At 43.0% G+C, this 14959-nt stretch overlaps 1 protein-coding gene across 1 annotated transcript in view; it reads left to right on the top strand.

Moving 5' to 3' along the window:
* The first annotated feature begins 896 nt into the window (after positions 1-896).
* Positions 897-14959, top strand: part of AGBL1 (AGBL carboxypeptidase 1) — a 251982-nt gene continuing 237919 nt past the window's right edge. The window contains exons 1-5 of the mRNA XM_050309740.1: positions 897-911; positions 1444-1507; positions 2814-2960; positions 3501-3632; positions 6028-6121. Coding sequence (XP_050165697.1) covers positions 897-911; positions 1444-1507; positions 2814-2960; positions 3501-3632; positions 6028-6121 — 452 coding nt within the window. The remainder of the gene's footprint in view (positions 912-1443; positions 1508-2813; positions 2961-3500; positions 3633-6027; positions 6122-14959) is intronic.

Genomic DNA, 14959 nt, shown 5'->3' with positions numbered 1-14959 from the left:
AGTTTGCCAATACAGAAGGAGGTTTGGCTGAAGGGAGCTGCTGTGCATCCTATAGGATATCTGTGACAGAGAAGGGAATCTTTCTCCAGGCTGACAGTCACCTGCTCTGACTGAAGACTGACCATTTTTCTGCTTCATCCCTATGTCTCACTCAGTGCATACCCTTCTCAGCTATAACAAAGGAGGAGGTATGAACTACAGCTCCCTAATTAGCTACACAACCCTGAGCACCATGTCAGCTTATGCTGTGACTTTCTCAGGGGTACACTGGAAAAAAAGTGTCCATTTGAATTAGTAGTCATTATTATGGACCTGAATTAGATTTCCCTCATATTCTTTCTAGAGTTTCTTTTTGCTAGATGTTACTTCTTAATTCCTTGTCTTAAATATTCAGTTGCATAATGTTAAATATGTCAGAGAATGGTTGAATCAATGTGGCTGGTAAAATGTTCCCATATATCCAGAATTGATACCAGTAGGTTAAATTTCTGAAGCAGTTCCACATTCAGAAATATAGGAGCCATATATTTTCAAGATATTGTCCTATTGTCATAATTTAATTGGAGGTAAAGCTATTCTATTATAGTTTATGTGATCCTGAGGTTCTTTGGGACCATGGCTACACAAATGTAAGCTTTCTATTATACTGGGAATTTGTATTGTGTTGTATCTGTTCAGAAGTTATGATATCCAGAACTTAACCCAAATCCCTCAAGCAGCAATGCAGACTGGTGATTAATTCTTCAATCACAGCAGTGAAATCTGTTTGGAGCAGGATTAAAGAAGGGGTCTAATGTATCACACAGATGAGTTGTTGATATCATGTGTTTCCTTCTCCTCAAGTACAGTATATTTTATTTCCTCTAGTGCAAAATTTAAAGTGACTCCAATGCAGAATGTGTGATATTAAAGTATGGTTGTTACTTGGTCTTAAAATTAAATTCTATTAGTTTAAAAATAAATTTAGGGCATTTTTCTGCACCCCAAATTCAAGGCTTCCACATGGTTGTAGCTGCATTGACAGGAGAATTTTCTTGTAGATTGGATTAATGTAATTTAAATATTTTGTTCTTCAACTACCAGTAATAAGAGATGTTGTCATGGAAAACCACCTCTCATTTAACATTTCTACGTGATACAGAATTTCCTCAACTTTGAGATACCCAGATCAAACCAAAAAGGAGAGCTCTAATTTAGAATTTATATGTAAATTCTACAGAAATGCTACTGTGTATTAAATATTGTGTAGTATGATCTGTCAGAGGCTTTTAAAATGTGTTACCAATATGTTTCCACAAATTCACTGGCCAGATGGCACAAAAAGTGCTCAGTATCCAAACAAGGATCTCAGTGCCTCTGCACTACATGATGCACTGCTGCCCTGTGCAGCATGAAGCTCACTGTTCTGGAATTGATTCCTGAATTGGTGTGCTTCTATTTCAGAGCTCCTGCGACAAGGATGTAATCCTGAATATTCTCAGTGTCCTCACCGACTTGCTGTCTCTGGGTAAGGAAACAAAGGTCTGGGGCAATGGCTGTGGACTAAGGCGAGAAAGGGGTCCTCAAGTAGGTCAGGGAATTCATTCCTGCATTAAACTTGGCCAGGTGTTTGCAACATGAACAAAATATGAATTGTATGTATAGATCAGCATTCACTACTCCTATGTTTGGAAAACTGAGCTTATTCAGTGAGTTAAAGAAAAAAAAGACACAGAGAGATTTTCAATTATTTTTTTTTGTTCTTGTTAAGAGATGACTATGGGTTTCAAAGTATTTCATAATCCCTGTCACTCAACCATTAGAAATGTTCACCACTGCCATTAGAGGGAAGGCTGTGAGATAGGAAGAGGAGCCTGACTTCCCAGAGCCCAGGGACTCTCTAATGAACTCTCTCCCCAAAAAGCACCTCCACCTTGGCCTGCAGGGAAGAGATGTCACTGCATGTGCTCAGGGCACATCAAAAAATAAGTGAATTAGCAAGAGAACTGAAAAAAATTAATGAAGTTTCTTTTCCTTCCTCCACATAAAAATGTCATTTGCTGGCTCCCAAGCCAGCCAAGCTGCCAGGCTGTGGGGGCTGCATCAGCGAGTGCTGGAGCTTTCTGGGTTCCTCACTGCTTGAAGTCCCACCACAGGCATCGCCTGTCCATCTGGGCCTCTCTTTTGGAACCCTGCAGCCCTGTTCCTCAGCTGGCTGGAAGGATTGTGTGCACAGAGATAGGAGGCACTGCCCCCCTCCAGGAACTGAACAAGGAACATCCTCCAACCACAAAGCCTGGAGTTGCTGCCCAAATCTCCCATGGGTCAATATTTGTTAACACAGTAGGGCTCACATGATTAGAGTGTGGTTTCTTTGGAGACCCAGATTTATTTGAAAGCTGTCTCCAAGGCTTCCCTAGGATTCCTTTTCATTTGGCAGAAGCCCATTGCAGCTTTAGTTCTTTCCTTGTTTAATTTCCAATATCTAAGAAAAGATCACTGAGCCTTCTGCTCCTTTGAAACCTGTCGGTGTCTCTGCTTATTCCTCTCTGCCACATTTTAATGCACAGTGAAAAACTTCAGCATCATCTGGGTTTGGAAAGACAATGACTGTTGTAGTAACAGACAGCAGAGCACATAGTTCCACCATGCAGCCATTAGCTGTGTCTCTAGGCCAGGGGCACCTGAGATCCACGGCCAATTCTGCAAACGCTCTTGGGCTGATAGCGCTAAAATGCTGTTGAAAGGCCATGGGAACTTCGTGTGCTGAGGGTCTGTGGTAGCTGTGGCTCAGGCAAGGGATGCTCTGAGCAGTCTGTTCCCTTTTTCCCCAGGGACTGGACGGAGGATCCACTATGTGATCAGCAAAGGGGGCAGTGAGGCATTGCTGCAGGCCCTCGCCACCGCCGCCCGAACCGAGCCCCTCGACCACAGCACCCTCCTGCCCCTGCTGCGCCTGCTGGCCAGGGTTGGCCAACGAGGTACTGCTGGGGCTTCCTGGGTGGGGGCTCCAAACTGAGGATGACCTTATTGTGGCTGTCCAGTAGTTAAAGGGGGCTTACAAGAAAGATGGGGACAGACTTTTTTAGTAGCGCCTGTTGCTATCGGACATGGAGTAATGGGTTTGAACTGAAAGAGGATAGATTCAGACAAGATATAAGGAAGAAATATTTTTATGATGAAGGTGGGGAGGCACGGGCACAGAGAGCTGGTGGGTGCCCCATATCTGGACACATTCAAGGTCAGGTTGAACAGGGCTCTGAGCAACCTGGTCTAGTGCAACTCATTGCAGAGGGTTGGACTAGGTGGGCTTTAAAGGTCTCTTTCAACCCAAACTATTCTATGATTCATATATGTTGACTCCAGGCAATCCCATATTTTCCTGTGGTTTAACTTATTGATACAATTGAATGCCTTTGTTATGAGATCTTGAGTTACAAGTTTTGGTGCAAATATATTTATCAGCACTGCTTCAAAGACCTGGCCTTTACAACAGTTTGATTCTTATTTACTTTGCACAGATAGGAAGTTTGGCCTGAAAGTGCAGAAGGCAGAAGCCACTGATATAATACTGAGCTTGACAAGAAGAAACCTGGACCATCACCTGCCCCTCACCCACTGCCTCTGGGTCCTGCGAGTTTGTGCTTCTAATGGTGAGTGCCAGGATTTTCCTCTTTTTCTCTGTGTGACAACTACCAGAGTTCTTCTTTAGTCATTTCAGTGCAAAGAAACATTATTCCTGTTAAGGTGCCTGCATGCACCATTAATGTACAGAATCAGGCACAAAAGCCAGAACAACCATAGAAAAAGGTGTTCCTCTAGGGGCCTATGCAGCCTTTACAGTGCATTTCATCTACAGACTATGGAAATAAAAGTGCTGTAGTGAAAAATATTCATGGCAATGATCTCCTATTCTGGAAAAAAGACAGTCAGTTCTTTTGCTCTGAAACTTGGGTATCTTAACTTTCTATGCAGTTCCCATTACCATAACAGCCAAATGTCTCACTATTGTTGATTGTATTGATCCTCAGAGCAGCTCCATGAGGAAGGAAAATACGAGTGGAGAAGCAGAGGGAGAGAAAAATCAGTTACACATTCAAGGTCCCCCAGGAAGCAGATAGTAGATCCTGGTCTTCTGTCTAATATTCCCTCATCTGTGCACTCTGCAAGCTTTTCTTGGTTGGCAGTGCCCTCATGTTAAATGATTCAAGCAATGGGATTTCTAGTACCTCTCCTGGGATCATTAGAGATTCATACACGCTTTCCCTGCTATGAAGCACTGAGCTCGTCAGCCCAAATTTCCCTTTGCTCACTCTAACCCTTTCCTCTCCTTCTCCACATCCCTCACTCAGCAGATAATTCTTGATGGCCATCCTGTCCAAGTCTGCCACATGCACCCTGAGATTTAGCGCTCCTGGCGCCCTGCCCTGCAGGTCCCTGCTCTCTGTACAGGAGTTAACTTCATGCAACGGGCTTTCTCAGGCAAGCAGCCAAGCCTCAACACTCAACCCCTCTCCCCATGATAAGCAGTATTTGAAAGCCTGAGCGTGGCTGAAAATGCAGCCAAGGCCAGACGATGAAATATGCCTTTGTTTGGTTTTCACAGCTGCGCAGTAACCCTGTGCTGCCTCCCACCCCAAAAGATGATCTACACACTTCCCTACTCCATGCTTCAGTGCACCTGCATTCCAGTTAAGCTGCAGTTTTTGCAGAGGTTTAAGGGTGCTGCAGCCTGGCCTCCTTTCTGTTGATGTCAGACCCCAGAAACTCAGCTCTGCACCTTTGCTGGAGCAACTCTATTACTCTCCAGGCACCTCCTGCACTCTCCAGATGTGCTTCCCCTCCATGATTAGGTTTGGCTTTGTGGGGTCTGTGGCCCAGCTGGGAAGATGCAGGGGAAGTTAGGTGAAAGTCTATGTGGATGTGGTACCAAACTAGGGGATTACATGTTCCCAACCTTAAAAATTATGTTTATGGAGTGGAACTATAGGAAATCCAGAAGCATATTATACTCTGAGAATGCTTAGGTACGAAAGCAGAAAGGATGAGTCCTTGTCTCATCTCATGAACCAGTTCTTCACACTGGGTTGCTCCTTTCACTATCACCAGACGTGTCTGGCTGCCCATGTCCTGCTCTGGGGCAGGTTGAGTTCGAACAGCCTTGTCCACCACCCTGTCTCTAATGAATTACAAGCAAGTGTGAATGTAGCTGGCAAGCCTTGCAAAGCTTTCCATCACAGGACAGCTTGGCAGGGACACAGTAGGACGAGAAGAGATGATGGGCCCTCTGGCAGCTCTCTGATGACCACTGGGAGATATCCACAAAACAGTCAAAACCCGGCAGTGGGCAGGCAGCCAGCTCTCCTGGCTGCTGTTGATTACTGATCCTTTCACCTTGGTCGCTTGCACTTCATATTTCAGGGCTGTTTTTGTCCCTTCATTACACAGAGATGCTGTCTCATAGTGGGGAAATCTTGCTAAACACCTAGTTCATGCATCAGGCATTTTTGGAATTGATTGTAAATTTTATCTATGAAAGTTCCTAGTGTGTTAACAAGTGAAGGATTAAAGGGAAAATTTGCCTAGATGAAATTAAGCTGCATTCAAAAGCACTCCTGCCCCCAAACCTCACTTCCATCCTGCTGAATAATAGCACAGAAAGAAAACTCTGCACTCTAAGACCCTATGAAACTAACTGTCCTCATGGAGTTGCATGTAGAAAATGTAATTTTTCTGTGAGAAGACTTTATTTAATTATGATTTGTTCTCTGGAGGGTACAATATCTGCAGGAAAAGGGGCTTTGGGGAACTTGGGAAAGAGCTGCAGGAGCTACAGTACTGATTTTGCACCTGATCTTGGCTCTGGTTGTGTCCACAGACAGCTTTGTGCTTCACTTTCTGTGTTTGTGAGGTGACCTGTGGAGTCCAGATGGGAGCCCAGAGAGCTCATAGCCCCAGGGGCAGCTACTCCCTTCCCCACATCTCCTCTAAAACACATTACAGACTGCCTGCTTCAGAGCTGACTGCTTTTTTCTTTTATTGCCTTAGTTACCACAGGAACTATGCTTGGCATCAATGGAGCCATGGAGCTGCTTTTCAAAGTCATCACTCCCTACAGCAAGAGACACGTCAGGACGGTCAGGTAGGCAGTAGCCCCAAGGGAACTCATCTTTCCAGGACAGCAAGAAATAAAATTTTGGTTCCACTTGAAGAGGCATAGAAATCAGAAATGTATGCGGTTTCCACTCACTTTAAATCTGCAGGGTTTTTTAGGAGGCAGAAATAGTTCCCTGAAGGACACATTAATGCCATGATTCATCATATGATTCATGCTGGTGGCCATTTATTTGTAGTGTACCCTATACAGGGATGGCAGTTTGATTGCAAGGTATCTTCCTTTGTTCCCCAGCCACCATTGGGTTTTGAGAAGCTTGTGCTGGCAGCACACAAACTGCTCCCAATTACCCCTTAGCAAGAACCTCCTGCCACCACCAGCCTTGGGGGCAGGTGCAGTGGAATCGTGGCAGTACTGCCTCCTCCTCCTTTTGCAGACAGTCATGATGATCTGCAAGTCATCATGATATTTTTGAAGTATGACAGTTCTTACTAGTATTAATCTGCGTCTGATTTTAAGCCCATCCCACATATTTCAAATAGTTCTTTTCTGAAGACAGCAAGTCCATTTTATATCCCCATCTTAATGCCAAATGTTAGTCCCCAAGTTGTCCATTCTGACCACTTCCTCAGATGCCTTTCAAGGCAAACTTTGTGATGTGGAAAACACCACAGAAGGACACATTTCTGTGACTTGCTCTTTGAAAACAGGAGGAAGAATTTACTGCTGTGAGCTGTGCCCACACAATCCCATTTGCTTAAGCAATACAGAACCTGCCAGTTTTCCTGCTGAGACATGCAGTGGTTTGTGGAGCATGGTCTTTGCTTCCTCATGCACATCTCAGCAAGGACATGGTAACATTTAGATGGCTTTGGCTTCTGCATGGACCAACATGGGTGAGGTCCATGGCTGGTGACCACCGAGGAAGCAGTTCCAGGCTGAGCATGGGGTGTAGATGAGAAGGATGGACAGACATGGTACAGCAGTTTGGCCACTACTTGTTTAGTTGTGGTTGAAGTGGAGGCCAGTCATTCTGGATGAGGGTGCCAGTAAATAATGTCCATCCTGATGTTACCATCAAAGACTAACACCAGTTCTCCCAGTATCACCAATTACACTACACATTGCATGGGAAGGAATTTGAATTGCAGCTGACTTGTTGTTGGGAGTCAACTCACTTTCTGCCTGTGCTTTTGGCTTTCTAGTACAGTGCTAAGTACCTGGAACTGCTTCACAACTTCAGTTCTCTCTTAGAGTACCTCAGACTCCTCTACGTGGTCTGTCCAAAAGTGTGATACCAGAATGTTTCCTACTCAAAGAAGATTATTGCTACAGTATTATTCCTAGGATATCTGAGCCTCCTTCAACATTCCTCTAAGACCTCATGTTATAACTATAAAATTTAGGGAGCCTGGAGAACTGCTTTGTGTATGTCAGGGGTGCCCAGAACATGTTAGACCCAGAGCTGGGCTTGACTTCTGAGGCAACCAAAACTGATTGATGGGTCGAAGCCTGTGCTTAACTTAAGCAAATTTCCCTCAATTCCCCGATTTCCTTCCTATGGAAGAGTTGGCTGTGATTAGAATAGTGTTAGTTCTACTTCTGTGGTAGCCTTATAGGTCAGGATCTGTGTGTAATAGGACTTTTGCCTGTATCAGTTCTCTTTTAAGCAATGGGACTGGCTACATAAAGGTTTTTAAAATGAATTTTGTGCAAAAGTGCTTTCTTCCACTTGCTGTTTCCTCTGGGGAAAGTGGAAAACTTGGTATCTGTTGCACATTTCTTGCCTGGCTTTTTGCTGAAATTCATTTGGAAATGCAGTGAGTGATGAGGGTTGCTGCAATGTAGGCTGTGAAGTGGTCTAGAATAGTCACTTCTAAGAAGAAGGAGAAAGAAATAGCCTTCAGAGAAACTTGCCACTTCTGATTTCAATGATTCTGCTTTGTCAATATGCAATATTTAGCTTTTTTCTTCCTTTTATCTAATATACAAGAATTTTTTGAACTCTTCTGTGGACCTTTTTTTCCATTTGGGACAGAGATACAGACACCAGAAAAACAAACTCAAAATTGTTCTCAATAAAACCTCAGGTTTATTGCTAATAAGCCTTTTTATTTATTACTGAAAGGCTTTTATTTTCCCTTGGAAAAAAAGTATCTCATACATTAATTGTTGTCTACCTGAGCTTCCTCATTGCTAGTTCAGTTTCCTAATTCTCTTTTTATTTCCTAAAATATTTGTGCTCTTCTTAGAACATACTTGTATGAGTATGAAATTGGACCATAAAATCTTTCTGGGACCTCGCTCACAGGAAAAGGTGATTTGGGGCTCCCACCTACCCTTGGTCTAACGAACAAGAACCATAAATCAGCTGCAGCCTGGTGGCCACTCAGCTGGCCTGATCAAGACTCAGAGCTGAGCCTTTTGTTTCATAACTAGGGGCACCTGAGAAGGTCAATGGCACAGTGGAGACAGTCTGTTTCACATCAGAAGAACAACACACACCTGTTTTGTTTTAATTCACACTTGAAACCCAGTTCACAACATCGGTTTCTTAGTATTCAGCAGAAATTGTTCTTGCTTGCAGGCTGTTTGAGAGCACTTCTCTCACGGGGGAAAGTGGCTCCAAGAGATGTTGATAAGAATTTAGGTCCTGAGACTAGAAGTACAGACTGTAGGGTGGGCTACAGATCTTCTTTCCCAGCATTAGCAAGTGCCTCGGATAGCTATGGCATGAAAATCCCAAGCATCTTTACAGTTCATCAGAAAACTGAGGTGGGTACGTGTGAAATTGTCTTTCTGTGTTTTGAGTTGCTCTAGATATAAATCTGTGAGGTGACTGGGGTAGGGAGCTTATAGGTGGGGTTTCTGAGATTGAAAGAAAGAGTAAAAAGAGTCATGTGCTTTGTCTAGCCCAGTGTGTGCTCCTGGCTGTGCTGAAATCTGGAGTGGGGTATTTTGGTGTAGTTAGTTGCTCACAAAAATGTCTGCTTCTTTTTTGGTATCAGTATGGAACTTGTAGAGAACACTAGTCTATAACCTGCCTACAGAGGAAAACTCCAGTGTTCTCCCAGAAGTCCTCTGAGACTCCCTTTGTATTTGGTCTTGATACTTTCTCTCCATAACTATGTGCCACCATAGTTTGCCTTTTTGCTGGGAAGGAACAGCTGGCAACTGTGGGAGCTGAGATTACCCTTGCTCTCTGATCAGCTGCCAGGAATGCAGCACTGAAAATGCAGCACTTCTCTTGTGGGTACACTCGTGTTCCCCTGTCCTGGGCAGCAGTAGGACCAAGGTCACTTTAAGAATCTGCCCTGGAGAGTGCCCTGTGAGAGCTATTTATTTAGCCAGCTAAGATGTGGAAACTAGATACATAGTTCTATTTATTTTCCCCAGTGGCAAAGCTCTGGGGTATTTAGAAATAGTCTCCCCATGCTCCAATTGACCTTCTCTGGGTACATGCCAAGTGTCTCTGATTCCCCTGGGACTGTGACTCATGGACTTTATGGGCTTTAGTTAGGCATTTGAGGTCTTAGACTTGCTGGTGCCACAACTGTAGATCTTTCCAGAACTACCCATATCTGAGGTAAAAGCTACATGGAAAAACCACAAAACTCTCTGAGGTGTAGAGATCTCTTGAGTTAACTGCCATGAAATCCAAGTGATTCAGAGGCTCAAGGCTGTCTTGCCCATCTCTCGTGATGCTGTGCTGCGGGAAAAGTTTTCTGATACCTTTTACAGGGACAGTTTAAAATAAAACCAGATGATGTTCTGTTTCTCTCAGCTCTGTTTATGTCAGTGGCTGGGATATCTGATATGAATGTGTGTGGGACGCTCAAATCTTCACTCCATCAACACCTTCTCTAATGTAGCATCTCTGATGCCCCACACAGTGCAATGGTCACTGCTCTTTTCACCTTTCATCTTAATTACTCCTCATTTGCTCCATAGCTTCCACCCTTCTCCTACTTTCCAGTGTCCCTTTCCAGCACTGTTGCTTGTTTTACCAACTTACTTGTTCTGAGAGGTATTTGGATGTGTTGTGGGATGTGGAATGTGACAGTGGCCAATGTTTGTTCTCTAGTCAGCCAGGATCTGGGTCTCTTCTGTAGGACTGTCTCTAGGTTGTCAAGTATTAGATGTCCTCACCAATGGCTTTTGGAGGCTGTGTGTTTGTGCCTATGTGTTGTGCAGGCTCTTCCAGGACTCCTCAAGTTGAAGATAAAGTATCAAAGTGGATGAAAGTAAAGAACCAGATTTTATTTTTGTTTCATATGAGGAGGACCTGTGCTTTAGAAAATGGCAAGTGGTGGGATGACTAGTGTCTGAGTAGTTCCCTCCATTATGTTTCCTTTTTTTGCTGTTAAAAGATTGGTGGGCAGTTTTATTAAAGTAATTTGGAGAGTCTTTTAAAATGTCTTTATTTCTCAAAGCTCTATGAGTACATCTATTTATCATACTGAGCAGGGTGGCTCGTGGTAAGTGTTCGCATAAACCTTGTATGAGAGATTGCAACAAGAGGAAGTATTTGTCAGAAATAAAAACTCTTTCAGTGAGTATTCACAATATTTGGCTTTCTACACTGGGCTGTTCCAGTAAAGTTTGACTACTTAATTAAAAGTGGAAAGTGAATAAAAAAGGTCTGGGAATGGCGCCAAATTAATTCACTAGAAAATGTGATATGCAGAAATTATCTGCCTTTGCTCATGTCCAGCATTAACCACTTCTGACATTTGATCACAATTCTTCCTATGTTTGGTCCTTATTGGATAGTCCCAGCTCCTCTGAGGCTTGCTGATAATCTCCCTTTTCATTAAAGGGAGGAAATCCCTCAGTGTAACTCTATTTCACCTGAGGTGGATATCTGGATTCCTCACATACTAAAGGGAAAAAGAAGCAAATTCTTTTCACCTGTGGCAAGTGTTTGCCTCCAAAAACTAGAAGTATCTTAAAAATGTTTATTTCTCTCTGTGGAGAATGAGTCTGGAGTGGGCAACTTGCAGGTAGCATGATGGGCATTTAAGGCTGGGTCAGGTAGATGGTTGCTGAGAGAGATTTGGAAAATGGAGTCCTCTCCAACTGGTGTCAGGGCTCAAAACCCAGGAGGAAGGAGAATACCATACCCTGTGCATCTTTTTTTTTTGCTGATAAATGCTCAGGGGTGATTTGAGGTGGGGAGTGACTTGTGAATCTGAAACATACAAGAATAATGATGGCACCATTGCTATGGTCATGAAGTGATTCCTGTATCACATACTTCTGTCACAGAGTGAGCTGAGCTCATGCAACTGAAGAGAGGAATGTCAGGGTGATTAGGAGAGGACATCTAAAGCTAAAAGCCATATTTAATCAGGTATTATGCCAAATTGACCAAGGAGAATACAAATACCCTGGAAATTCTGAAGATATAAGTTAAGAGGCTGTGTATATAGCTTCAAATTAGGCTTGGAACAAAGGAATATATGCATTACTCTGCTTTTTTAGAACACTTTTTTCCATATAACTGAGATTCTGTTTTCTCATCTTGAAACTGGTGCTTCTGATGCAAGATAAAATCGAAGTGTTGAGCCCATAGTGTTGAAAAGTGACCAGGGTGCCACATCAACAAATGCTTGTACAAGTGGTCTCCTGTGACCTTAAAACCGACAGAAGAAACCAGAACGACAGTGGGCTATGTCTGGTTTAGACAGAGAGAGGAGATGTGTAGTGGGGTTGACCTGAACACTAGACTTATCTCTTCTGTTAAGAATGATGGAGAGGCACATGGAAGAGATCCAAACACAAATGTGCTCCAAACCCCAGAGCAGGGAGTTAGATTTTCCCTATCCTTAATCCTGGATAACCTCTTGCTGGTAGACCACCATGTACGTTTACTGCAATTCCATCCCCTGGATTGGGCTAAACTTTCAGCTGCTCTCCGCTCAAACAGAATATGTGGCATATCTGGCCACTGTCAGACAGTATTTTGAGAAAGAGAAGAAATTTAATGTACTGACATGGTGATTAGTTCCTCTGAAACCTGATATGGAAGCTGCTGTGATGGGTTCTTCTTGAGGAACGCTTCATGTACATCTTTATGCCTGTGTTTACTTGGCAATGGCTCCTGATAGATGATCAAAAGTAAATCATTCTTAATTCCTCTTGTTAGTCTGTGTTTTGCCATTAATCATGTTGAGAAGTCTGGATATTTAATTGGAAAGTAACACATGATTTTATTGGAATGTGGTCATAATTAATCAATGCTTTGAGAATAAGCAGACACTATTTAGTTCACTTGATCCCTGTAGAAAATTCACAGGAAGGGCCAAAATATTTCTGTTGAGCTATGTCACAGCTAAATGACATGCTTTTCATCTGGCCTTGATCTTCATAGGATTTATCCTAGAATTCCTGCTAAATAAAACTGGTAAATACCATCCTGAATGAGATGATGCCAGAAACAAAAGAGGGTTGTCTGGAAATTTTTTTTACATAAAATGTCTCTTCAACTTGACTAAAATCTCAGATAACTTGAAGCAGGGATGGTTGCATCACTAAGATAGGTAAATAAACCCAACTGTGCAAATCTAATGCAATGAGCCATTGTAATAGAAGAAATTATCTTGGAGCCAAAGGTGTCCCAGTTTCATGCAGTTCCTTCTCTTCTGTTCTTTTTACGGTCTGTGTGGTTTCTCTCAAAGAATGGCCTGTTCTAATATTAATAATAAGTCACAAAATCTCATTTCAGACTGATGGTATCTCAGTGCTGCTTTGCAGAACAAATAGAGTTGCATTTCAGAATTACATTTTACTGGCATTGTACTGTTAATAGCAGTAGATGGGAGAAATTGGAAAATTAAGAGGTAGAGGCAAGGGAAAAAGAGATGCTTTCAGGTTAGATTTGAAAATAGAAGAAGAATTGATGAGGCAGAGAGGAATACCATCCACCAAGGTTGTTCCAGAGGTCTGGGCAAACATGTGGCACACAGAAATTCTGGTGCCATCTCTTGGTAGCCTTTGGTATGGCAAGTTTTACCGCAGGTGCACCTGCCTATGTGGCACAAAAAAAAGTGGTGAATGAGCATTATATAAAGAGAAATCCACTTCTAAGCTTAACCTGATATGCCATGGGAAGGGAGGAACTCATTTAGTAAGACTATTATTTTGAAAGAGATGTTTGCTTTTTTCTTTTAGGTACAGCTTATATTTTACATCTATTTCAGGTTACAGTTTGAAAGAGAAACAATGCTTTCAGCTGAAGACCTTTCTTTGCCTGCCCATTATTTCTTCCCCTTTGGTGAGCTAGCAGGTTGTATTTGGAAAGATGGCATGAGGGCAAGTCGCTGCTGTTCTCAAGTTCTTGACTTTTCACACCCAGTGGCTATGGCAGATGCAGTTCATGGCTGACCTCACATGATGCCTTTGGGTATGTCTATACTGCAGACAGCTTTGAGTTTTTTGGGTGGGAGATTCTCTCTGCCTGAGCTTTAATCTACCTCATTGTGCTAACAACTGCTAAGGTTTGCAGCAGGGCCCCCAGTGTGGGATACCCAAGCATCTTAGGACATATTATCCAGTCTGAGAGTATTATTCATGTTGCTGTATCTGTCTCGCTCTTGGTCTTTGTTCTAGATTAAAGCTAACAATCGGTGCCTCACTGCATTGCAATGTCACTGCCTTTCAGAACCTCTCTGAGGGGTGTATCCCAAATAGCCATGGAAACTTCTGTCAGTCACATCCAAGTGGGAGGTGTGACTTGATTTCACACATCAGTTACATCTCTGAGTGTTTCCCAGAATTAAATGAATTCTTAATATTAATACTGTTTTTTGCAGCTGGATATGATAGTCACTCATAGAAGGTTAGGTCAAGACTAAATGCAGCACAGGAAGAACAGAGTGGAATTAATCAAAATAAAAAAAAAAAATGGAAACAGAGCAAGAAGGATTATAAAATATTTCATAATTTAGGAAGAAATCAAGGGTTTGGCATGACTTTTGGAAGTTGGAGGGTTATTTGTGAGATGAGGATTGTGTATGCTGCTTCTGATCTGGAGGTGCAGGGAGAAGTTTTGCACCAACTGTGATGGGGCTGTAAAAGGAAAGAGGCAAAAAGTCTAATGGTAGGAGACAAAAGATCTCTCATGTCTGAAGTGCTAATGTGAGATGTGGTGTGTTACTGTGGGCAAGTCACCTCAGATCAGACTTTTCATATGCTCAATGCATACACTTAAATCCTCACATTTCTCATATTTCTTAGCCTTTGTAAGGGTAGTGAGAGTACAGTCAGTTGTCTGAGGCATTCAGTAATGACAGAGATAGAGAGGAAGGGAAATGAGACAGGGAAGAGAAATGAGTAGTGAATTTGTGAGAGGTGTTATGCTCAGGCAGGATGCAGTTGAAGTGGCCGGTGGAGTGAATGTGGAGCCAGCAGAGTGAGGAGAGGATTGAGCAACATGATTATGTGACCTTGTAAACATGTTTGAGGTGGATGTTAAGTGCCAAGGCTTTCAGAAAGCATCAGCTCAGCAGCCCTGGAGGACTGGCAGAAAGGTATTTCCAACCAAATCTATCTGAATTCACTTGGAGAGGTGATGAACAGGTGCCCAACCTGCCTGTTTGCCTGCATTTGTTTCCCTGTGTCAAGGAGACAATGAAAGAATCCCCTCTCAAGAACTCATTGAGCTGGGTAATGACGTGAATCTCTGATAGAGGCCAAAGAGTGAGCAGATAAAGCTGAGGGCACTCACTTGAGTGTCAGCATGTGTGAGAGCCCAGGAATCTCTTCTCCTTTGCCTTTCACTTGGTTTATTGCCATTTCTCCTCCCACCCAGAAGCCTGTTACCCTTATGAAGGGGACAGAAAGCAGCTGTGAAATCCTCCCCAC

Source organism: Myiozetetes cayanensis, unplaced genomic scaffold (assembly GCF_022539395.1).
Source record: "Myiozetetes cayanensis isolate MyiCay16 unplaced genomic scaffold, myiCay2020 scf14, whole genome shotgun sequence".
Classification (NCBI taxonomy): Eukaryota; Metazoa; Chordata; class Aves; order Passeriformes; family Tyrannidae; genus Myiozetetes; species Myiozetetes cayanensis.
Note: the sequence above shows the minus strand (reverse complement) of the source record. Positions and strands in the feature narration are given on the sequence as shown.